The sequence below is a fragment of the Salvelinus alpinus genome, chromosome 18 (genome assembly GCF_045679555.1).
Source record: "Salvelinus alpinus chromosome 18, SLU_Salpinus.1, whole genome shotgun sequence".
In the NCBI taxonomy this organism is placed as follows: Eukaryota; Metazoa; Chordata; class Actinopteri; order Salmoniformes; family Salmonidae; genus Salvelinus; species Salvelinus alpinus.
Genome location: NC_092103.1, coordinates 10,866,249 through 10,889,604, shown reverse-complemented (window position 1 = coordinate 10,889,604; position 23,356 = coordinate 10,866,249). Strand labels below are relative to the sequence as shown.

The 23,356-nt window shown below is 42.0% G+C and overlaps 2 protein-coding genes across 4 annotated transcripts in view; one reads left to right on the top strand and one right to left on the bottom strand.

Annotated features, from left to right (window-relative positions):
- Window positions 1-315: 315 nt before the first annotated feature.
- On the bottom strand, window positions 316-5,504 carry LOC139543742 (heterogeneous nuclear ribonucleoprotein D-like). Of its 2 annotated transcripts, XR_011668754.1 has the most exons (9): window positions 5,228-5,474; window positions 4,271-4,439; window positions 3,925-4,086; window positions 3,570-3,701; window positions 3,261-3,372; window positions 2,850-3,011; window positions 1,939-2,045; window positions 1,413-1,516; window positions 316-680 (listed from the first exon to the last, which is right to left on the bottom strand). XR_011668754.1 is itself a non-coding variant. In XM_071350118.1 (8 exons), exons 1-7 carry the CDS (start codon window positions 5,314-5,316, stop codon window positions 1,975-1,977), a joined length of 897 nt encoding a protein of 298 aa, XP_071206219.1. In that variant the 5' UTR covers window positions 5,317-5,504; the 3' UTR covers window positions 316-680; window positions 1,939-1,974. The 2 variants fall into 2 exon arrangements, 1 of the variants encoding a protein (XP_071206219.1); XM_071350118.1 differs by lacking the exon at window positions 1,413-1,516 and having other exon boundaries at window positions 5,228-5,504.
- LOC139543743 (enolase-phosphatase E1) overlaps window positions 1,436-23,356 on the top strand; it is a 28,994-nt gene continuing 7,073 nt past the window's right edge. The window contains exons 1-3 of one of the 2 annotated variants that reach the window (XM_071350121.1): window positions 1,436-1,534; window positions 17,530-17,631; window positions 21,533-21,735. In XM_071350121.1, coding sequence (XP_071206222.1) covers window positions 1,436-1,534; window positions 17,530-17,631; window positions 21,533-21,735 — 404 coding nt within the window. Of the gene's footprint in view, window positions 1,535-12,931; window positions 13,345-17,529; window positions 17,632-21,532; window positions 21,736-23,356 lie in introns of those variants that run through there. The other variant, XM_071350120.1, reaches the window with a different exon arrangement.

Here is a 23,356-nt window from a genome sequence, read left to right as displayed (position 1 = left end):
TGTAATTATATGCTTTGAAACGCACTGCGGTCATAACAGTTTGGATGACGGGGGAGTTGTCATCCAACTGACAGGTTCCATGCACGGATGTCTATAAATTATGACATCCTAGAAAAATAAGGCAGTGTTAATTCTCATGATAAACTCAGTACAAAAATGTTGTGTGAATCAAAATATTATTTCATGTGTGATGATTATTGCACCTAGGCTGAAGTCGTACCTACAGGCCTAATGTTCAAGTCAAAGACTAGAGCAGCAGCTATGGTTTGGTGTTATGAAATGGAGAACAGAATATCAAGTACAAAGTCAAGCACATCTGTTTTGTACCCTCTTTAATAATACCTTTATCCAAAACACTGCAGAAAAATCCAAGTTTAAAACAGAAAACAGGCTAAGTTAAATCAACGTAATAAGAACACATTAAATCATGATGAAACCTAGACCTACAACCTCAGCACAGTACAAGATGAAGGGAAGTGGGGGGGACAAGAACCCCAAAAATGTCAACCTCGCTATTTACAAAGTCAGAAGCACTGCATGTCTTCATGACAGCTTCATCTTAGGAAGAGGATTCTGGTGTTTAAAACATGAGCTGATCTGAGGACAGGATAGGATTCATCCCCCAATGCTGCCACATGGGTACAGGGTCATTCTCCAGTCCACCAGCCAGCCCAGTCCGTCTGCAAACAAGGACACAACACAGTAGGTGTTACCAACTCTGGAGCTCTGTAGGGCACAGTGAACCTTGCACGTCCATGTTTCACTGTTTAACTTCTGCTTGTGCTGTCAACTTTAAACTATTAATAGTTTGTTTCTCTCCATTCCGTTTTAAAGATCATATGTAGAACTCGCAGCTTCACCAAGGTTCTGTAGCCTGTTCTGTAACAGCTCACCGGCCAGCAAAAGCTTCAGCTCCAATGAATTGGTGGCTCAATTTCACCATTAAGGAGCAAGCCCAAACATGACCATATCTAAACTATAAAAGGTAAAGACATTTGGTGGAAGTTTCAAATATTACATTTTGAGTCATCAGCTTTTTATGGCATCATAAAGCTGGTTTACATATGATCTTTAACACCTAAGTTAAAAAAAAAAGTTGTGTTTATCAAGTGAAGTTCTCTAAGGGCTATAAAGAAAAAGCAAGCATTGAGTTTAAGAAAGGGGTTCATTATAGAAAAGAAACAAAAACCACTGAAGCTCCAGAACTGAAACACAAGACCACTAAAATTAAGACAATACACAAATACAAGTCAAGGTACATTTTTACTGTTTCATATTAATATCCTGTAAAAAATCAATTTGACAAATCGTTAAAGCAAACACTTAAACTGAAAAAGAGATTAATTTGTCCTTTTTCTTATGTTTCTTTTTGTTTAAAATCGCTGGTTACAGGAAGTGTGAAGAGACCATACCGCAGGACAGCGTTTTCTTGTGCATGCCGTGCTCTCTGCCCGCTATGTGCGACGCCCAGAGATTGTCGTGGTCAGGCGACACACGGCCTGCAATGAAGTCCCCGCTGGCAGGTACAAACAAGGTACAACATCAGAGTTAGGAAAAGAAAAGGAAAACTTAGGATAGGTCCTTACTCTGTACCCTTAGCAGTACTTTACCTGTTAACAATGCTATCAAGTCTCTTTATGTTATTTCCTTATGAACACCTGTTAAAAAGCAAGGGGGAAAAGGACAATCTACAGAAAAACGCTTACGTTTTTTCTGGAGAGCTTAATAAAAAAGGCAAACCAGTACAGAAGCATTTTTTCCATTAAAGATCTATAGACATGACTCTTTAGATTTATCTGTCAGAATGGGGGGGTGCATGGTAATAGAAACCACTTGCTTTCTCTCTTGATAGGTTTTAGAGTAATTGTTTAGTGTCTATTGATCTTTAAGTTGTTTTTTTAGATCAGGCCTAATGTGAAGGTGAGTGTGTGGTCTTACCAGAGGTCTAAGCAGGTCTTGTTGGATTAGATCAGCTCAGTAAGGCTGGTAGTTGTTCTGGTGGGTTGTGACCTCTCGAGAGGCCTTCCCATAGCTGCTCTGCTGGCCTATGGGGAAGGTCAAGGGTTAGAGGTCAGGAAGATTAAGGGTCACAGGAGAACTTCACAGAAACAAAACAGTTGTATGAGGAAATCCTATCAAGGTGTTATCAATTGAAGTTCAGTTGACATGGGAGTTTAAGTTCACTTTCCTTTATGGGGTAAATGGCAGCAAGAAATCATAAATAATCAGGATGTAGTCTGTAGTGTTTGTGTACGTAATTGTTATTTTTTTCTTCTTGGACTTTCAAATGGAATGTTATTGTATCAGTACTGAGATGCACAATCATGTGTCAAGATTGGGCAGCAGGTAGCATAGCGGGTCGAGCATTAGGCCAGTAACCAAAAGGTCAATACCATACTACTATAGCTGACCCTGTACATTTCACTGCGCCTATTTGGTGTACGTGACAAAACAATTCAAATGTGCTAAAGAGACTCTGTACATTAAGGTGTGCTTTACTCTATATACCCAGGAATGTAACTACAAGTACTCTTAATTGTGTGTGCCATACAAATATAATCTTATAGAACTGTATATGGGCTCAATGATCATTAATGTTGCAAGTGTTCCCTATAAAATAACAAAGTGCACTGCCTGGATATGGAGGACCCCTCACAAACATGCACCAGAGCAAAGAGACCCAAGGCAGGCAGCATTACAGACATCCGTTTTATTTTTTTTCCAGAGCTATTGAGTACATACAAGAAGACATTTTTCCACCTGTTGTCTTAGCTATAGGTACAAGAGTTGTTGCTGGGGGCTGAAAGGCACTGCTTGTTTCGATAGTTGCCATCAATAGTGTAGCTTACCATTGTAGTCGTCGTATCCCTGTCCATAACCATAACTATTATAGTTGTAGCCAGAGTAGTCATAGCCTGTGTAGCCATTGTATCCCTGGTTGTATCCGTTGCCGTAGCTACCATAGTTCTGGCCGTAGTAGCCGTTGTAACCCTGGTTGTAGCTACTCTGACCTGCACAGAGACAATGGAAAGGTTTAGTGTGACAAGTCTGTATTGTAGTTTCAAAGACACTTGTATGTCTGGATTTTCTTTTCAATATACTGCAATGCATGCCCTGTTCGGTCATCAGCACGGTCATTGTTGCATGTGTCAACTGCCACACAAGAAATTCCCTTGTGGAAGAATAAAGTTGATTGAATTTAAACGTATTCTTCTGATGTGCATTCTTCAGTGCCATAGGCTAGATGTAGCTGTACATACCTCCTCGTCCCCGGCCCCTGTATCCTTCGCCTCCACCGTAGCCCCCCCTCTCTCCTCTGTGTTGTTGCTGCTGTCTGTACACTTCTTTGGGTTGGGCCACTTTGATTTCACACTGCAGAGAAAACACACCATGAACCAAAACACTTTGAAAAACAGTGCTGACATTTTCTTGAAGTTATTTGAATGCAAACATAATTCTTCAAAATCACTGTCTAAACTAAGTTGGTTAAATAGCATAGAAAGAATAGCTTTGCCTATGAGCGCAAGCTGGGTAACAGGGTTCACTGTGAATAAGCGGACTCCAGCTACCTTTCCGCCCCCGACTTGGTGGTATCTGCACTCCAACAACTTCTGGACAGGGATCTCCTCACAGTAGGTCACGAAGCAGAAACCGCGTCGCTCATTGGTTTTGGTGTCCATGGGAAGCTCGACGCTGTCAATCTGGAAACACAATAGTTTCTCTCAGTTAGCTGCTATGAAAACAGTAATCATAACATTCTGCAAATCTCCCAGTCTTTGTACCATGTGAAAAAGATAGTTGATCATAGCATCAGCTCTAGCTCCATTGCACCAACACTCGCTCAGTGGACATACAACTTCCTAAAAGCATGGGTCTACCATATATAAAACATGAATATATTGGACAGTACAAGCATTCGCTCACATCTCCAAAAGCGCCAAAGTATTCCCTGATCTCCTCCTCCGGGGTGTCTGGGCTGAGGCCTCCGACAAACACCTTCTTGGGCGGCTCTTTCCCCTTCATGGCTTTGGCCCTCTTTGGGTCGATCAGCTTCCCGTCCAGCTTGTGCTCCTTCAGCTCCAAAACCTGCACACAGGACAAAGTGTCAGTGAAACAGGGTGTGCATGTGATTGTTCAAGTGAAGTGAGTGGATGCCAACTATGTAAGTCTTCAAACCTGTCTAGTTATTTCACATCTGTGCAGAATTAAGAAAACAAGACAAATAGAGGCATCATGCCCTGTCCTGTGCTCAGTCTGTTCTAGTGCCTACCCTGTCTACGCTCTCTGCGTCTTTGAAGAGGACAAAGCCGAAGCCCCGGGACCGGCCCGTCATCAGGTCTGTTTTGATGGTGCAGTCTAGAACCTCTCCAAACTTCGACAGGTAATCCATGAGGTCCGATTTGCTGGTGTCCCAACTGAGCCCTCCGATGAACATCTTGCTGTGAATGGAGAATGAAGGAGACTAATACAGTCAACATCAGACAGTCATAACTACATCCTTACTGCTACTGACACTGATATTTCAGACTAAAATTATCTTGAAGTTACCTCCCTAACAAGCCGAGTCACTAACTATGACTCATATTTACATTAGGTCAAGCTTTGATAGATCACCTGCAAGCTGATTAGGCCTAAATGATTAAAACTGTCTAGAACGGTTAACTATAAAGGCAACAGCTTTGTCACTGTATCCTGAACAGTGAACTTCGTCACACTTCTGATTCTAGTCTCGGTGGCCACTGAGTGTATGCTCAGGACAGGTTTATTATTGTATATGTCAGGATTCTAAACCAGCAGCAACTTAGTGTATGAGGGAAAAAAAGTGCGGCAATAACCAACAAGACCATTAACACTAACGTTACACCAATGACAATCTGATGATAGAAATCAATGCTTTTCGAAAGTTATACATATCGCGGTGACAACTTGTTTAGTCAAGTTAACGTCGTCAGCCAACTTGCCCAGATATGACGCGCTGGTAAGATAGTTAACAAGTTAGCTATCAGTAGTTAACGTTAGCTAGCTATGCACGATCACAACAGGGACTAACGTTAGCTAGCTATGCACGATCACAACAGGGACTAACGTTAGCTAGCTAGCAAACTTTGGCTTGTTACCACTCCAACTACTTGTCTCCAGCTGGCAAAATAACAGTAGCTAGTTACGCTTAAAAGTAAGTTAGCTACTGTAATGTTACTTAACTAACGTTAGCTGGTTAGTCGCTTACCCGTCATCCTGCTGGTTTTTGCTTGCGTTTATCTTGGAGCCCTCTGGAAACTCGTCTGTGCTGAAGTCAACTTGGCATTCGGTTTCCATTTTTTCACTTCAGGCGGTTGTCAGCTGTAAATATAAATGTGTATTTTGGCCTGATTGCTAGCTACTTTTTGGGACGAATTCAGTCGCGTTTGCTATGTAAAATGGCTGACATCTAGGGCGGCCAGGGTGGCGGGGAATGACGCAGATGATGTGGTTTGTTTGCGAGGGCTCATGCCTCGTTCAAATGCTAGTTGGAACTAGGAAACTCGGACATTTCCGACTTGGGGTTTCGTTGAACGAGGCACGTGTATAACTACAACAAGTTGGCAAGTCGGAAATAGTTTCCTAGTTCCGACTATTACTTGAACGTGACATCAGTGTGTCATCACTAGTTACCACAGCCCCAAAGTCCTAATTATGACTAAACCCCGCCTATTTCCACAATGTATCTTCTTAAAACCTTATTTTAAACATAACCTTAACCACACTGCCAACATTAGGCCTAACCTTAAATAAAAAAAGCTATTTTTGGTGTTCATACATTTCTACGATATAGACAATGTTTGACTTTGTGGGTGTGGTAACTAGTCTCTCACTCTTAAAACATTTTTTTAAGAAAAGCATTGCAAGTTTGAATTTTGTAAAGTTAGTGTGGGAGAGGTGGGAAAATTATTGTTATTGATCAATAGTGACAACCTGGCATTGACAACTTAGATGGAAAGCTACTGAGGATGGTATCTGACTCCTATCTGTCATATCTTTAATATGAGCCTAGAGGAAAGTCTGTCCTAAGGCCTGGAGGGAAGCCAATGTCATTCTGCTACCCAAGAGTGGTAAAGAGGTACTAACAGCAGACCTATCAGCTTGCTGCCAGCTCTTAGCAAACTGTTGGAAAAAATTGTGTTCGACCAAATACAATGCTACTTCTCCGTAAACAAATTAACAACAGAGTTTCAGCATTCTTATGGAGAAGAGCACTCAACACATACTGCACTGACACAAATGACTGATGATTGGTTGAAAGAAATGCATAATAAGAAGATTGTGGGAGCTATACTGTTAGATTTCAGTGCAGCCTTTGATATTATTGACAATTTGTTGAGAAAACATGTGTTTTATGGCTTTTCAACCTCTGCCACATCGTGGATTCAGAACTATCTATCTAAAAGAACAGAGGGGTTTCTTTAATGGAAGCTTCTCTAATGTCAAACATGTAAAGTGTGGTGTACCAGTAGGCCCTCTACTCTTTTCTATTTTTACATTTTTACATTTTAGTCATTTACCAATGACATGCCACTGGCATTAAACAAAGCATGTGTGTCCATGTATGCTGATGATTCAACCATCAGCAACACCAGCTAATGACATCACTGAAACCCTTAAGGAAGAGTTGCGGTCTGTTTTGGAATGGGGGGCAAGTAATAAATGGATCCTGCACATCTCTAAATCTAAGAGCAATGTATTTGGTACAAATTATTCCCTAAGTTCTAGACCTCAGCTGAATCTGGTAGTGAATGGTGTGGTTGATGAACGAGTTGAGGAGTCTAAATTACTTGGTGTTACCTTAGATTGTAAACAGTCATAGTCAAAACATATAGATTCAATGGTTGTAACGGTGTGGAGAGATCTGTCCGTAATAAAGAGATGCTCTGCTTTTTTGACACCACACCCCACAAGCAAGTCCTGCAGGCTCTAGTTCTATCTGATCTTGATTATTGTCCAGTCATATGGTCAAGTGCTGCAAAGAAAGACCTAGTTCAGCTGCAGCTGCTCCAGAACGGAGTGGCACATCTTGCTCTTCATTGTAGTCAGAGGACTAACATTAATACTATGCATACCAGTCGCTCTTGTCTAAGACTTGAGGTCGGACTAACTGTCACTTCTTGTTTTTATAAGAACCATTAATGTGCTGGAAATTTCAAATTGTTTGCATGGTAGACTTACGCAAAGCACTGACACACACACTTACCCCACTAGACATGCCACCAGTCTGCAGGTCCAGAACAAATTCAAGGAAACGTACAGTATTATACAGAGACATGAGTGCATGGAACTCCCTTCCATCTCATATAGCGCAAGTGAACAGCAAACCTGGTTTCAAAAAACAAATAAAACAACACCTCACAGCACAATGCCTCTCCCCCATGTGATCTACTTGTTGTGTGTATGTACTGACATGTATGTGTAACTGATAGATGCACACACACACACACACACACACACACACACACACACACACACACACACACACACACACACACACACACACACACACACACACACACACACACACACACACACACACACACACACTACATGTTCTTAAATGTATGTAAATTGTAAAGTCTTGTTTGTAATGTTTTTTTCGTTATATGTCAGACCTCAGTAAGACTAGCTGTCTCCATTGGCGTTGGCTAATGGGGATCCTAATAAATCAAATCACAACCGTTCTCAGTGGGGGAGGCGCTGTGATCTTTGCTACAAGCTCTGGTCCGACCTCAGCTTTGAGTTTTTACGTAAAGGACTATGGTTATGATTGGGAATGTTAAAGCTGATCCTAGATCATCATCATTACAAACAACTTCCTGATTTAAATATTTCTTCATTTTACCAAATGCAATTTATTTTAAAATCTCAGATTTTGGCAAAATAGAGGTTTTGTGGTAAAATTGTCAGCACAGTAAATGCCCTTTTTTGTTGCGTCAAAACGAAATGCGGCATATGATTTCCATTGTAATCAACATTCAACATACACCAAAGAAACTGAAAATAAGTTTCAAACATCTCTGCAACAGCCAGACAGATACTGTAATATTTCTCCAGGAGCAGCACAGTTGGAGACACAGTATCTGCACAGCTAGAGATAGCCAAAGCAAGCATTTCTGTCGCCATCTAGTGTTTATTTTCAGACCTCACATGCGCTTTGACCTCATACAAATACCAATAAATACAGTACAGTATGACGATAGGCTAAAACTGTTCATCCAATAGAAATCCCCACTCACACTTGTAGGCGATGTCATGGCGACGTTGGCTTGCTAAATAAACTCATGCGTAGAAACATGTCATCGGGTCTAAACGGTCGTCTGGCGCCAAATTGCGCATGTGCAAGCCGTCAACTCAAAGGTACTCCTTCGATATAAAGTAATTTTCTACGAAAATGAAAACGTGTCAGTTTGTCACTTTCGCGAGGTTGGAGTAGTAACATGTTCAGCTACTTAAGACATTATCCCGAATCTAGGTTGTGCCTTTAGATTTCTAGAAAATGAACAACTAAGGACGAATATTTCACTTCTCTCATTGACTTCTGTTTGGTCTGTTTTACAAGCGTTCCCGGAAATCTCGCGATGTTGTACCTATGGGGTTAGAAACTCTATGGTACCAAACATGCTGAGGCACTGTAGCTTCACTTTTTGTGATCTCTTCAAGTATTCTGGCCTCATAATTAGTTACGCCAGAGCAGATAATCTCTTGATATGGTTAATTATGCAATGCTTTACACATTTTGGCTTGGCTGGTTTGGAAAAGAACGCATTCTACAATATGTGGACTGTGGAATACTTGGGATGGGACATTTGATTGCGCATGCCCCATGCCTGTCCCACACCCACTAAAAAAATTGTAAAATCTCCTTTGTGAAAATAGTGGTTTGCCTTCAAAAAAGTATTATTATATATGCATAATCACTTTACTCCTACCCACATGTACCAATTACCTCGACTAACCTGTTAATTTTGGAAATATTTTCTTAACACTATTTTCTTAAAACTGCATTGTTGTTAAGGTCTTGTAAGTAAAGGTCCTATGTGGAGGCGGTGATAGCGTTGAAGGGGCAAGAGGCCACAGTGCTGAAGAAGATGTGGTGGATCAAATCAAATCACGTGCGCCGAATACAACAGGTGTAGACCTTACAAATAAATGCTTACTTACAGGCTCTAACCAATGGTGCGGGAAAAAAAGGTATGTGTGTGTGTGTGTAGGTAAGTAAAGAAATAAAACAACAGTAAAAAGACATTTGAAAAAAGAGAAGCAAGGCTATATACAGACACCTGTTAGTCAGGCTTATTGAGGTAGTATGTACATGTAGGTATCGTTAAAGTGACTATGCATATATGATGAACAGAGAGTAGCAGAAGCGTAAAAAGAGGGGTTGGCGGGTGGTGGGACACAACGCAGATAGCCCGGTTAGCCAATGTGCGGGAGCACTGGTTGGTCGGGCCAATTTAGGTAGTATGTATGTAACAGTATAACTTTACGTCCCACCCCTCGCCCATACCCGGGCTCGAACCAGGGACCCTCTGCACACATCAACAACAGTCACCCACCATCGTTACCCATCGCTCCACAAAAGCCGCGGCCCTTGCAAGAGCAAGGGGAACCACTACTTCAAGGTCTCAAAGCGAGTGACGTAACCGATTGAAACGCTATTAGCGCGCACCACCGCTAACTAGCTAGCCATTTCACATCCATTACATGTACATGAATGTATAGTTAAAGTGACTATGCATATAAGATAAACAGAGAGTAGCAGCAGCGTAAAAGAGGGGTTGGGGCACACAATGCAAATAGTCCGGGTAACCATTTGGTTACCTGTTCAGGAGTCTTATGGCTTGGGGGTAAAACCTGTTGAGAAGCCTTTTTGTCCTAGTAGAGAGAACAGTCTATGACTGGGGTGGCTGGGGTCTTTGACAATTTTTAGGGCCTTCCTCTGATGCACCACAACCAGTTGCAAATGTTAGAAGTCAATCAAGTAATCTGGATACACTTGTTGTGAAGAAAGTGGATTTTGTAGAATTATAGCCACAGTTATTAATGGTACTGCACATGTCTAAGAATTACAAGGAGCTGGACATCATTATATCTGCAGCCGATACGTTTTTGGGCCTCAAATGTCCCGCCCTCACAGGATCCGTCTGTGCCTGAGTTAGGGACCTGATTAAAATGTTGTGCGAAAAGCAGGCGGATTGTTTAATTTAAATTTCGTTATTGATAGCTTGTGTGTGTGTGTATATATATATATATAATATAATATACTTTAAAAAACTTTTTTAACCCTGCATTATTTCCTTTTTGGGATCTTTGTTATCCAGCCACACAGTAGGTGGCGGAATGCACATATAATTGTTGCAAAGGCCATTATACCAAAGAAGGTTTGTGATGCTCGTAGTTTGGTCCGACGCAGACAGGGGGGCGTGAGTGGTGAAATAGAATAGTCATTGTCTGTTCTTTTGAGTTTTGATGTTTTTGCCTGACAAAGTGATGTTAGGATATATAAGTTATCCTGTATGAGCTTTTGTGCTGAATACATTCCGTTGTTACAGGTGTCAAGCTTATGGGCATGTGGCAGCAGTGTGTAGGAGGGAGGTTCCTAGGTGTTAGAAGTGTGCAGAAGAACATGAGACAAAGGAATGTGTAGCATTGGGGAAGGTAGTGGTACAGTATGTGTTAATTGTAAAGGTTAGGTTGTAAAGGTTGTAAAGGTTAAATAAAGGTGAAATAAAAATTGTAGGGGTGCTCATGGGGCTGGGGATCAGAAATGTCAGGTGTGAGAGAGGCAGGTTGAGGTTTCCAGGATTAAAGTAGTGCAGAAGTTGTCATATGCTGAGGCAGTGAAGAAAGTAGAGGAAGAAGGGCCAAGGTGGAGGGATCCTGAGAGGAGTGGTGTGAGTAGTAGATCTGTACCAGTACAGAGGGATCAGCAACTGATACAGTTGAAGTCAGAAGTTTACATACACCTTAGCCAAATACATTTAAACTCAGTTTTTCACAATTCCTGACATTTAATCCTAGTAAAAATTCCCTGTCTTAGGTCAGTTAGGATCACCACATAATTTTAAGAATGTGAAATGTCAGAATAATAGTAGAGAGAATGATTTATTTCAGCTTTTATTTCTTTCATCCCATTCCCAGTGGGTCAGAAGTTTACATCCACTCAATAAGTATTTGGTAGCATTGCCTTTAAATTGTTTAACTTGGGTCAAACCTTTCAGGTAGCCTTCCACAAGCTTCCCACAATAAGTTGGGTGACTTTTTGCCCATTCATCCTGACAGAGCTGGTGTAACTGAGTCAGGATTGTAGGCCTCCTTGCTCGCAGATGCTTTTTCAGTTCTGCCCACAAATTTTCTATAGGATTGAGGTCAGGGCTTTGTGATGGCCACTCCAATACCTAGGCTTTGTTTTCCTTAAGCCATAACTTTGGAAGTATGCTTGGGGTCATTGTCCATTTGGAAGACCCATTTGCGACCAAGCTTTAACTTCCTGACTGATGTCTTGAGATGTTGCTTCAATATATCCATATAATTGTCCCTTCCTCATGATGCCATCTATTTTGTGAAGTGCACCAGTCCCTACTGCAGCAAAGCACCCCCACAACATGATGCTGCCACCCCCGTGCTTCACGGTTGGGATGGTGTTCTTCGGCTTTCAAGCGTCCCCCTTTTTCCTCCAAATATAAAGATAGTCATTATGGCCAAACAGTTCTACTTTTGTTTCATCAGACCAGAGGACATTTCTCAAAAAAGTTGGATCTTTGTCCCCATGTGCAGTTGCAAACCGTAGTCTGTCTTTTTTATGGCGGTTTTGGAAGTGGCTTCTTCCTTGCTGAGCGGCCTTTCAGCTTATGTCGATATAGGACTTGTTTTACTGTGAAATAGATACTTTTGTAACTGTTTCCTCCAGCATCTTCTCAAGGTCCTTTGCTGTTTTTCTGGGATCGATTTGCGCTTTTCGCAGCAAAGTACGTTCATCTCTAGGAGACAGAATGTGTCTCCTTCCTGAGCGGTATGACGGCTGCGTGGTCCCATGGTGTTTATACTTGCGTACTATTGTTTGTACAGATGAATGTGGTATCTTCAGGCATTTGGAAATTGCTCTCAACGATGAACCAGACTTGTGGAGGTCTACAATTTTTTTTCTGAGATCTTGGCTGATTTCTTTTGATTTTCCCATGATGTCAAGCAAAGAGGCACTGAGTTTGAAGGTAGGCCTTGAAATCCATCCACAGGTACACCGCCAATTGACTCAAATGATGTCAATTAACCTATCAGAGGCTTCTAAAGCTATGACATAATTTTCTGGAATTTTCCAAGCTGTTTCAAGGCTCAGTCAACTTAGTGTATGTAAACTTCTGACCCACTGGAATTGTGATACAGTGAATTATAAGTGAAATAATCTGTCTGTTAACAATTGTTGGAAAAATTACTTGTATCATGCACAAAGTAGATGTCCTAACCGACTTGCCAAAACTATAGTTTGTTAACAAGACATCTGTGGAGTGGTTGAAAAACAAGTTTAAAGACTCAAACGTAAGTGTATGTAAACTTCCGACTTCAACTGTAGATGTTTCAGTAAGTTTGGATTTTTTGGCATTTCTAGCAATGGTTATCAACTGTACTGCAGGAATGGAACATAGGTGGCCCGAAAATTTAGGTTGTGGTGGCAGCTGCAGAGAGGTATTTGAGTGTGCGAGACTTGTCATCGGAGTTACAACGTGTGTTAAGTGGTGGTGTCCCACCCTTTCAGGTTGTTGGCCTGAGGTAGGAATAAATAGATTTGAATCATGGAGTAGGGTGGTATTTTTTTTGTGTGTGTGTGTAATGTTAAATGGTAGGGTATTTGTTAATTTATATTCAAGCAAAGTATAAGGGAGTTGTACTCCAGTCTAGTAGGTGGCGGTAATGCAACATTTACTGGCTGCCAACCGCCGTTAAGCCTAATCAAAGAAGAAGATACCAAAGAAGCAGAACACTTCCTGGGCACTCGGCTATTATTATGCACGCTCCATGTGTTGAGAACGTTCAAATGGGTCTGTCTGGCTGTTACATGTCTGCTGACGTGACGAGCCTCCACTACCCAACATTAGCTAATTGAAAAGGAACCTAACACGACTTGGAAAGGAATTGGTTGTCCTCTCTCTTAGGTTTGCTAGCGTATTTTTCCAACCTGAATAGCCGAGTAGATAGCTAAGCTAACAATCGCTATACTAGGCGGATTTAGACAGAAACATGGCTACGGTTTCAATCCCTGCTAATACTACCGCACTTTTGCTGGATATTGAAGGCACCACGACACCAATAACGTTTGTAAAGGTAGGACAACAAGCTGAGACTAATATATGGCATTTGAGGTGTGTACTGTAGCTTGCAAGTACAAGGGAGTTCTTTGCTAGACCGATTGCTACCCAATGAGCAAATTGACGTTGAAAATACGTCTTATCCAGACGTTGGAATTTGGTTAATTTTCCGTTCTGAATGGAAATTGAAAATCAATATTTTACAGACAATGTTTCTATGGCCAAATTTCAACCGTACACATTCACTTATCTACATGTCAATTAAGAAAGCATTATCACATTCTTTTTTTTATTCCTAGGAAAATGGAGCAAGCTGAAGATTTCAGCATGGAATATTTATTATTTCTCCCCATCTGTCACAGCTTTTTCAAAAGCTTTGAAACTGTCAGTGATCATGTTTGTCTGAACTTTCATTCTCAGTAATGGTTACAGAAAAGTGTATTTCTTTAACTGTGATATGTGGTTGTTTATCTACCTTAGTTGAATGCACTGACTGTAAGTTGCTCTGGATAAGAGTGTCTGCTAAAGCCCAAAATGTATATGTGAGAAGGAACACTTGCAAAGCATGCTGGGTATTATTCTAATGAGCTCTGCGCCCAAACAATAGTAAATTTGGTTGGGCTGTACCGGAATTCTATGTCAAGTTTGGACAGTACAGTATAACCCTACGAAGCTTGCCGTCACATACAGTTACAACCGCAAATACAGTTATTTAAACAGTAATGTTTGGTCTTTGTGCATTGCATAGCAGTGTGCAAGATTAGTACTCGGCCAATGACTGTACCTGTTTTAGCAGCACGTGTCCCGTGTTGGACGGAATCCGTAATTGGTAGATGTCGTTTGCATTACAGATGGGTATGGTTAATCGAATATCCGAATGGATGTCAGTATTTGATTACTTGCGAGAGTATACATTTCTTTTAACAAAAGAATATAGGCCTATTTTTCTTTTTCACAATTTAAAGGGCTTTGTCTGAATTAAATACAATTATTCATATGATATTACTACATACAAGTGTGTGTGTGTGTATATATATCTCGTACGTACGTACGTTGACACCCATTCAAATGTCTGCCCTGTTAGAGCTGCCCCGGTCAACTGTAAGTGTTGTTATTGTAAAGTGGAAACGTCTAGAATCAATAACGGCTCAGCAGAAAAGTGGTAGGCTACACAAGCTCACAGAATGGGACCACTGATGCGCATAACGCTCAGAAAACATCTGTCCTCGGATGCTACACTCACTACCAAGTTCCAGACTGCCACTGGAAGCAATGTCAGCACAAAGCTGTTCGGGAGTTTCTTGCAAGGAGTTTCCATGGCCGAGCAACCGCACACAAGCCTAAGATCACCATGCACAATGCCAAGCATCAGCCGGAAGGGTGTAAAGCTCGCCGCCATTGGACTCTGGCGCAGGGGGAACGCGTTCTCTGGAGTGATGAATCACGCTTCACCATCTGGCAGTCCGACGGATGAATCTGGGTTTGGCGGATGCCAGGAGAACGCTACCTGCCTCAATGCATAGTGCCAACTGTAAAGTTTGGTGGAGGAGGAATAATGGTCTGGGGCTATTTTTCATGGTTCGGGCTAGGCCCCTTAGTTCTAGTGAAGGGGAATCTTAAATCTACAGTATACAATTACATTCTAGACGATTCTGTGCTTCCAACTTTGTGGCAATAGTTTGGGAAGGTCCTTTCCTGTTTCAACATGACAATGCCCCTGTGCACAAAGTGAGGTATATACAGAAATGGTTTGTAGAGATCGGTGTGGAAGCCCTGACATCAACGGCATCAAACGCCTTTGGGATGAATTGGAACGCCAACTGCGAGCCAGGCCTAATCGCGCAACATCAGTGCCCGACCTCACTAATGCTCTTGTGGCTGAATGGAAGCAAGTCCCTGCAGCAATGTTCCAAAATCTAGTGGAAAGTCTTCCCAGAAGAGTGGAGGCTATTATAGCAACAGGAGGACCAACTCCGTTATTAATGCCCATGATTTTGGAACGAGATGTTCAACGAGCAGGTGTCCACATACTTTTGGTCATGTACGATGGCATATTTGACACACTTTTGAATGTAGTTATGATGTGCAACACATAAAATAAAATGCCACTTGTTAAAGCGACAGTACAGTTGGAGCAGGGATTTGGCAACACCAGTCCTCGGGGAGCCGGAGTGGTGTCACTTTTTCCCCATCCCTAGCAAATGCAGCTGACTAAACTAATTGCATTCTAAACCTGAAGATCATTAGTTTATCATTAGAATCAGGTGTGTTAGTTGGGGCTGGTGCAAAAGTGTGTCACCAATCAGGCCCCGGAGGACTGGAGTTGTAGTCTAGTAGATGAAGTGGAACGCAAAATGGAATTAAAATTACGGAAATATGTTACTTTAATGAGGAGTAGACTACAACTAGCGAACAACAGGTAGGCTGTTAAATCTAAATTGATTTGTTGTAGAAAAGGACAGGAAGCGTGGAAAAATGGCCACACTTATTCTTGCTAGCTAGGTAGTTGGCTGGTATAGTGTTAATTTCATCAACAACTACTCATCAACCTATTTTTCTTGACAAACTATTACTAATAACTTTTCATTTTATTTGGCAAATGTGACAGTTCCATGTGACAGTAATGGACAATCAATTTGACATCAAGCTCCTTTTCATCTGTTTTGTCTATTCCTAAACCTTCATGCATGCAGAATATTTCATGCAATCCTCTCATTGGCAGAATTAAAATGTTTCAGTTGTGTGGTCTCCCAAACAGCTCCCAGGTGGTCACTTCAGTTACTCGTCAATCTTTTGAACTGATCTGAAGCCAAGACACTTGATTTGTAACTAACCTCAACTAGAAACAATGTTTACACTCTCTCTCTTACTTTAATGTAGGATATTTTTGCATTCATCTGTGTGGCCGCTCTCGTGTCGCGGTCAACAAGCGAGTTGCGGTTGCTTTTTTCCAATGGGGAAAAATGAATATTTGTTGATTTATTAGTAGTACAGTAATACTTCTGGCATTTTTGGAAAGCAAAAATTATCCACTTTTCAAGGAAACCACTTATTTAACCTCTTGATGGTTATGATGGGGAGAAAATCAGTTGTAAATTGTGTAACCTGTAGGCTTTATACCCTACATGGTTAATTATGGATGGCATTGGTTACAATCTGCCATAATATCAATGTTGCCAGCGAAGGTATACAAGGGGATAGTAGCCTTGTCCGTCTAGGCCTATCTGAATGTGCACATGATGGAAGTTAGAGGTTGCCTAAATATTCATTATTTAATAGAAAAATATTCACTGACTATATCGTGACCTAAAATGGCTGTGACTAAAACTAGACTAAAATTGTCCAGAGGTTTAGTGGACTGAACTAAAACTAACGAAGGATGAAATTATCAAACGGTGACGAAGACTAAAAGGTATTTTAAGATTAAATCTAAAATAGCTGCCAAAATTAACACCGTTAGCATAGCTTGCTTGCTTTACATCGATTTGATACAGTCAATAAAATAACAATGTATATCGCAGCCTCTGGCTAGTGCTCGTGAACCACAGGCAGGATTTGGTATGATTGCAGGCAGTCTGTTTACCTGTCTAGATGTGAAAGCGTGCCATGCGAGTGCACAGCTTAGGAATCTTTCAATTAGATTGGAGGGGGTGGGGGTAGCATCCCCAACACTGGGCGCGTGATGCTAAAACGGTACAGCAACGGGTTTGGTGGTATCTCGCAAGCTGTCGCTATGGATTGCCCTTCAGACCCAGTTTATTAATAAATTAAATGATTAAAGGTGTCTAAATTTGAGCTAAGTACAGTAGAGCACAGTAGATTAATTCCTTACAGTACAATATAGTACATTATACTGTAGTTTACGCTAAGCTGCTCTACTGTATTGTACTGAACTATACTCAACTGTACTGTGCTCTACTGTACTGTGCTCTCAACTTGTGAAAGATGGACGTCTATGATTTGGACCGGGCCAAATCTGAACCAATCATAGACGTGGCCAAATCTAAGCCGGTCCGGGCCAAAGCTGAACCAATTATAGACGTCCAAAAACACCTGTAGACCTTGAAATCAAGGACAGGGTGGACAGACCAAATTTCAATGTCTTTTCAACATCCATGAACAAGGGGAGTCAAATGGTGCACACTGGGTAATGAATGACAGCTAGGTAGCTATATGCTAATGGTGCTATTTTCTCCTGTAGGACATTTTATTCCCATACATCAAAGATCATCTTGAAGAGCATCTGTCTGCGCATTGGGAAGAAGATGAATGCAAACAAGATGTGCATCTCCTGAAGAAACAGGTAACTGGTTTTCTGAAAACCGTGGACAATGATGAGCAGTCAGCAGTGACTGCACACAATCAGACAGACACTCATGCATACATTCTGGGTGAAAACATGTACCTTGTTCTTTGTTGAGCCTGTTAATGATTGCTTATGTGGTATGCATCAGATTAGTACATTAAATGAATCAGCAATTCAGAGTTGGGTGTCTACAGTGGGTTTGGGTTTAGCCCAAATATATAAACTCAGCAAAAAAAATAAACATCCTCTCACTGTCAACTGCGGTTATTTTCAGCAAACTTAACGTGTAAATATTTGTATGAACATAAGATTCAACAACTGAGACAAACTGAACAAGTTCCACAGACATGTGACTAACAGAAATTGAACAAAGGGGGGATCAAAAGTAACAGTCGGTATCTGGTGTGGCCACCAGCTGCATTAAGTACTGCAGTGCATCTCCTCATGGACTGCACCAGATTTTCCAGTTCTTGCTGTGAGATGTTACCCCAGTCTTCCAACAAGGCACCTGCAAGTTCCCGGACATTTCTGGGGGGGAATGGCCCTAGCCCTCACCCTCCGATCCAACAGGTCCCAGACGTGCTCAATGGGATTGAGATCCGGTCTCTTTGCTGGACATGACAGAACACTGACATTCCTGTCTTTCAGGAAATCACGCACAGAACAAGCAGTATGGCTGGTGGCATTGTCATGCTTGAGGGTCATGTCAGGATGAGCCTGCAGGAAGGGTACCACATGAGGGAAGAGGGTGTCTTCCCTGTAACGCACAGCGTTGAAATTGCCTGCAATGACAACCAGCTCAGTCCGATCATGCTGTGACACACCGCCCCAGACCATGACGGACCCTCCACCTCCAAATTGATCCCGCTCCGGGGTACAGGCCTCTGTGTAACGCTCATTCCTCAACGATAAAGGCGAATCCGACCATCACCCCTGGTGAAAAAAAACCGCGACACGTCAGTGAAGAGCACTTTTTGCCTGTCCTGTCTAGTCCAGCGACGGTGGGTTTGTGCCCATAGGCGACGTTGTTGCCGGTGATGTCTGGTGAGGACCTGCCTTACAACAGGCCTATAAGCCCTCAGTCTAGCCTCTCTCGGCCTATTGCGGACAGTCTAAGCACTGATGGAGGGATTGTGCGTTCCTGGTGTAACTCGGGCAGTTGTTGTTGCCATCCTGTACCTGTCCCGCAGGTGTGATGTTCGGATGTACCGGTCCTGTGCGGGTGGTGTTACACGTGGTCTGCCACTGCGAGGATGATCAGCTGTCCGTCCTGTCTCCCTGTAGCGCTGTCTTAGGCGTCTCACAGTACGGACATTGCAATTTATTGCCCTGGCCACATCTCCAGTCTTCATGCCTCCTTGCAGCATGCCTAAGGCACGTTCACGCAGATGAGCAGGGACCCTGGGCATCTTTCTTTTGGTGTTTTTCAGAGTCAGTAGAAAGTATAGGTCGACCGATTAATCGGAATGGCCGATTTTAATTAGGGACGATTTTTAAAGTTTTCATAACAATCGGTAATCGGTATTTTTGGACACATTATTTTTTAAGTATATATATTTTTTTATAACCTTTATTTAACTAGGCAAGTCAGTTAAGAACACATTCTTATTTTTAATGACGGCCTAGGAATGGAATTGCATATAATCGATGCGCCTACTTCGACGATTTAACAAGCGCATTTGTGAAGAAAGCACTGTCGTTCCACCAATGTACCTAACCATAAACATCAATGCCTCTCTTTAAAATCAATACACAAGTATATATTTTTTAAACCTGCATATTTAGTTAATATTGCCTGCTAACATGAATTTCTTATAATTAGGGAAATTGTGTCACTTCTCTTGCGTTCCGTGCAAGCAGTCGGTATATGCAGCAGTTTGGGCCACATGGCTCATTGCGAACTGTGTGAAGACCATTTATTCCTAACATAGGCCGTAATTAATTTGCCAGAGTTGTACATAATTATGACATAACATTGAAGGTTGTACAATGTAACAGCAATATTTAGACTTAGGGATGCCATCTGTTAGATAAAATACGGAACGTTTCCTTATTTCACTGAAAGAATAAACGTCTTGTTTTCTAAATTATAGTTTCCGGATTCGACCATTTTAATGACCAAAGGCTCGTATTTCTGTGTGTTTATTATAATTAAGTGTATGATTTGATAGAGCAGTCTGACTGAGCGACGGTATGCAGCAGCAGGCTCGTAAGCATTCATTCAAACTGCACTTTCGTGCGTTTGCCGGCAGCTAGTGCGCTGTTTATGACTTCAAGCCTATCAACTCCCGAGATTAGGCTGGTGTAACCGATGTGAAATTGCTAGCTAGTTAGCGGGGTGCGCGCTAATAGCGTTTCAAACATCACTCGCTCTGAGACTTGGAGTAGTTGTTCCCCTTGCTCTGCATGGGTAACGCTGCTTTGAGGGTGGCTGTTGTCGATGTGTTCCTGGTTCGAGCCCAGGTAGCGGCGAGGAGAGGGATGGAAGCTATACTGTTACACTGGCAATACTAAAGTGCCTATAAGAACATCCAATAGTCAAAGGTATATGAAATACAAAATCGTATAGAGAGAAATAGTCCTATAATTCCTATAAGAACTACAACCTAAAACTTCTTACCTGGGAATATTGAAGACTCATGTTAAAAGGAACCACCAGCTTTCATATGTTCTCATGTTCTGAGCAAGGAACTTAAACGTTAGCTTTTTTTACATGGCACATATTGCACTTTTACTTTCTTCTCCAACACTTTGTTTTTGCATTATTTAAACCAAATTGAACATGTTTCATTATTTATTTGAGGCTAAATTGATTTTATTGATGTATTATATTAAGTTAAAGTAAGTGTTCATTCAGTATTGTTATTTTTATTTGTAATAATGACAATTTAAAAATCGGCCGATTTAATCGGTATCGCTTTTTTTTGGTCCTCCAATAATCAGTATCGGCGTTGAAAAATCATAATCGGTCGACCTCTAGTAGAAAAACTTAGGACACTAAAAATAGGTTTTCATAACTCTGACCTTAATTGCCTCTGTTAGTGTCTTAACGACCGTTCCACAGGTGCATGTTCATTAGTTGTTTATGGTTAATTGAACAAGCATAGGAAACAATGTTTAAACCCCTTACAATGATCTATGACGTTATTTGGATTTTTCCAAATTATCTTTGAAAGACAGGGTCCTGAAAAAGGGATGTTTCTTTTTTTCCTGAGTTTAGCTATGTAGGTCATGGATTAATGGGTGTATTTGATTAGCTGCCGGCCTTAAGTGCCCTGCATCCTGTCAGATGGGATGACATGAGTGCAAGCGATGAGACAAGCGTTCAGAGCTGCACTCACGTTCACTGGCTGCTTAAGTATAGCAGACCTACTGCAGGAAGCTCTTTGTTTGCCAGTCCCTCCCTGGTGTAATAAAAACAAACTAGGGTGGTTGAACTCCTTTGAGGATCACTTGACTGCTTTAGATCAAAACTACCACTTGAAATCTGACTAGATCGGTCATTTGACGGACCAGAACAAGGGGGGGTTGAGGAACACTGACATAATTCATGGAAAGCTATCTACATCCGAGAAACACTTGACTACAGTAAATTCTGTAACATTGGGTTCTTCAATAAGGGATGCAGACAGGAGGTCTGTGAATGGAGCTAATGAGTTCTCCTCCTCCAATGAGCTTATTGATTTGCAGAATGCAGAACAGTAATAAGTTCTCATAATAGCGTGGCGGCCACCATGATATCTCATTTACTGGAATTAACAGTTTCCTGTCGGCCAAGAGCTGTCTGTCTTCAACGTTGGATAACCCCAAGAGTTGTCTGGTTAATTCCAACCCTGCTCCCTAATGAACATGACCCTGATTAACCCTTGACCCTGTGCTGACCCTTTCATCATGTTAGGTTGAGGAGGACCTGCGTCTGAACAGAGCATGTGCGCAGCACGCCCTGGACCAGTCTGGGCACACGGACGAGGAGAAAGCCATCAGGGAGGTGGTGGACAACGTGCTGTGGCAGATGGCTTCGGACAGGAAGACCACGGCCCTGAAACAGCTGCAGGGACACATGTGGAGGGCGGCCTACGCTGCTGGGAGAATCAAAGGCGAGTAAGTAGCCAGAAGTTTTCCTTCTATTGCACTGAGGGTACTGTATGAGGGATGAATCCTAAATCGATTTTAGTGCAAATATCCCATAGACATAATTTCATGGTTAACATAAGACAGAGATACAGTTCCTGCCAAATACAGTGCCTTCGGAAAGTATTCAGACCCCTTGACTTTTTCCACATTTTGTAACGTTACAACCTTATTCTAAAATTGATGAAGTTGTTTTTTCCCCCTCATCAATCTACACACAATACCCCATAATGACAAAGCAAAAACAGGTTTTTAGAAGTTTTTGCTAATTTATCAACAAACAAAATACGGAAATATCACATTTACGTAAGTATTCACTCTTTACTCACTACTTTGTTGAAGCACCTTTGGCAGCGATTACAGCCTCGAGTCTTCTTGGGTATGACGCTGCAAACTTGGCACACCTGTATTTGGTGAGTTTCTCTGCAGATTATCTCAAGCTTTGTCAGGTTGGATGGGGAGCGTTGCTTCCACAGCTATTTTCAGTTCTCTCCAGAGATGTTCGATCGGGTTCAAGTCCGGACTCTGGCTGGGCCACTCAAGTACACTCCTGCGTTGTCATGGCTGTGTGCTTCGGATTGTCCTATTGTAAGGTGAACCTTCACCCCAGTCTGTGGTCCTGAGCACTCTGTTCAGGTTTTCATCAAGGACCTCTCTGTATTTTGTTCTGTTCGTCTTTGCCTCGATCCTGACTAGTCTCCCAGTCCCTGCCGCTGAAAAACATCCCCACAACATGATGCTGCCACCACGCATCGCTGTAGGGATGGTGCCAAGTTTCCTCCAGATGTGACGCTTGGCATTGAGGCCATAGAGTTCAATCTTGGTTTCATCATGAGAATCTTGTTTCTCATGGTGTGAGAGTCATTAGGTGCCTTTTGGCAAACGTTAGTTACAGACATTCACAGCCTTTGGTTCATATAGCCATCAATGAGCTTGCTGTACCTTTCTACTGGCAATTTGGGCCACTCTTCAGCAGCAAACTGCTATAATTCTATATTGTTTGAGGGGTTCCCTCAGACCAACTGCTGTTTTCAGATCTCGCCATAGGTTTTGGATGGGATTTACATCTCTTCGCTGGCCACTCCAGAACAGTTCAGCGTTTTCTTGAATCATTACTTAGTGCTTTTTGATGTGTGTTTGGAGTTGTCATGCTGTAAGAACCACAACCTTCAATGGAGACCCAGTTTTTTCACACTGGGTTGAACATTAGACTCCGAACACCTGATAATCTGCTCATTTCATGATGCATTGCGCACGTTCAAGGCCCCCAGGAGCAGAGGCAGCCAAGCAAGAGATTCCCTAAAAACACGCCACTTTGATACAGCTACGACCGGAAGTGACTTACGCAGCAGGTTAGGAGAATTAGGATGAGGTTAGCGAAAATGCTCTCCTAACCTGCTATGAAAAGCCGCTTCCGGTTGTAGCTGTATCGAAGTGGTGTGTTTTTAGGGAGTCCCAGCAAGCAACCCCACAGCATTATCAAATCTCCCCCATGTTTGATTGTAGGGAGGATGTTATTTTCATTGAACACTTAATTTGGTCGTCATTGATCTGTATAGCCAAAGATCTCTAATTTTGTTTCAATGATCCA

What these genes read in the sequence shown, in the direction of transcription:
- LOC139543742 (XM_071350118.1), bottom strand. Translation starts at nt 5,316, where the DNA reads ATGGAAACCGAATGCCAAGTTGACTTCAGCACAGACGAGTTTCCAGAG. An exon ending in ACGCAGAGAGCGTAGACAGG is followed by an intron (nt 4,087 to 4,270) that starts GTAGGCACTAGA and finishes TCCTGTGTGCAG; the next exon opens with GTTTTGGAGCTGAAGGAGCA. An exon ending in ACCAAGTCGGGGGCGGAAAG is followed by an intron (nt 3,373 to 3,569) that starts GTAGCTGGAGTC and finishes TTTTCTCTGCAG; the next exon opens with TGTGAAATCAAAGTGGCCCA.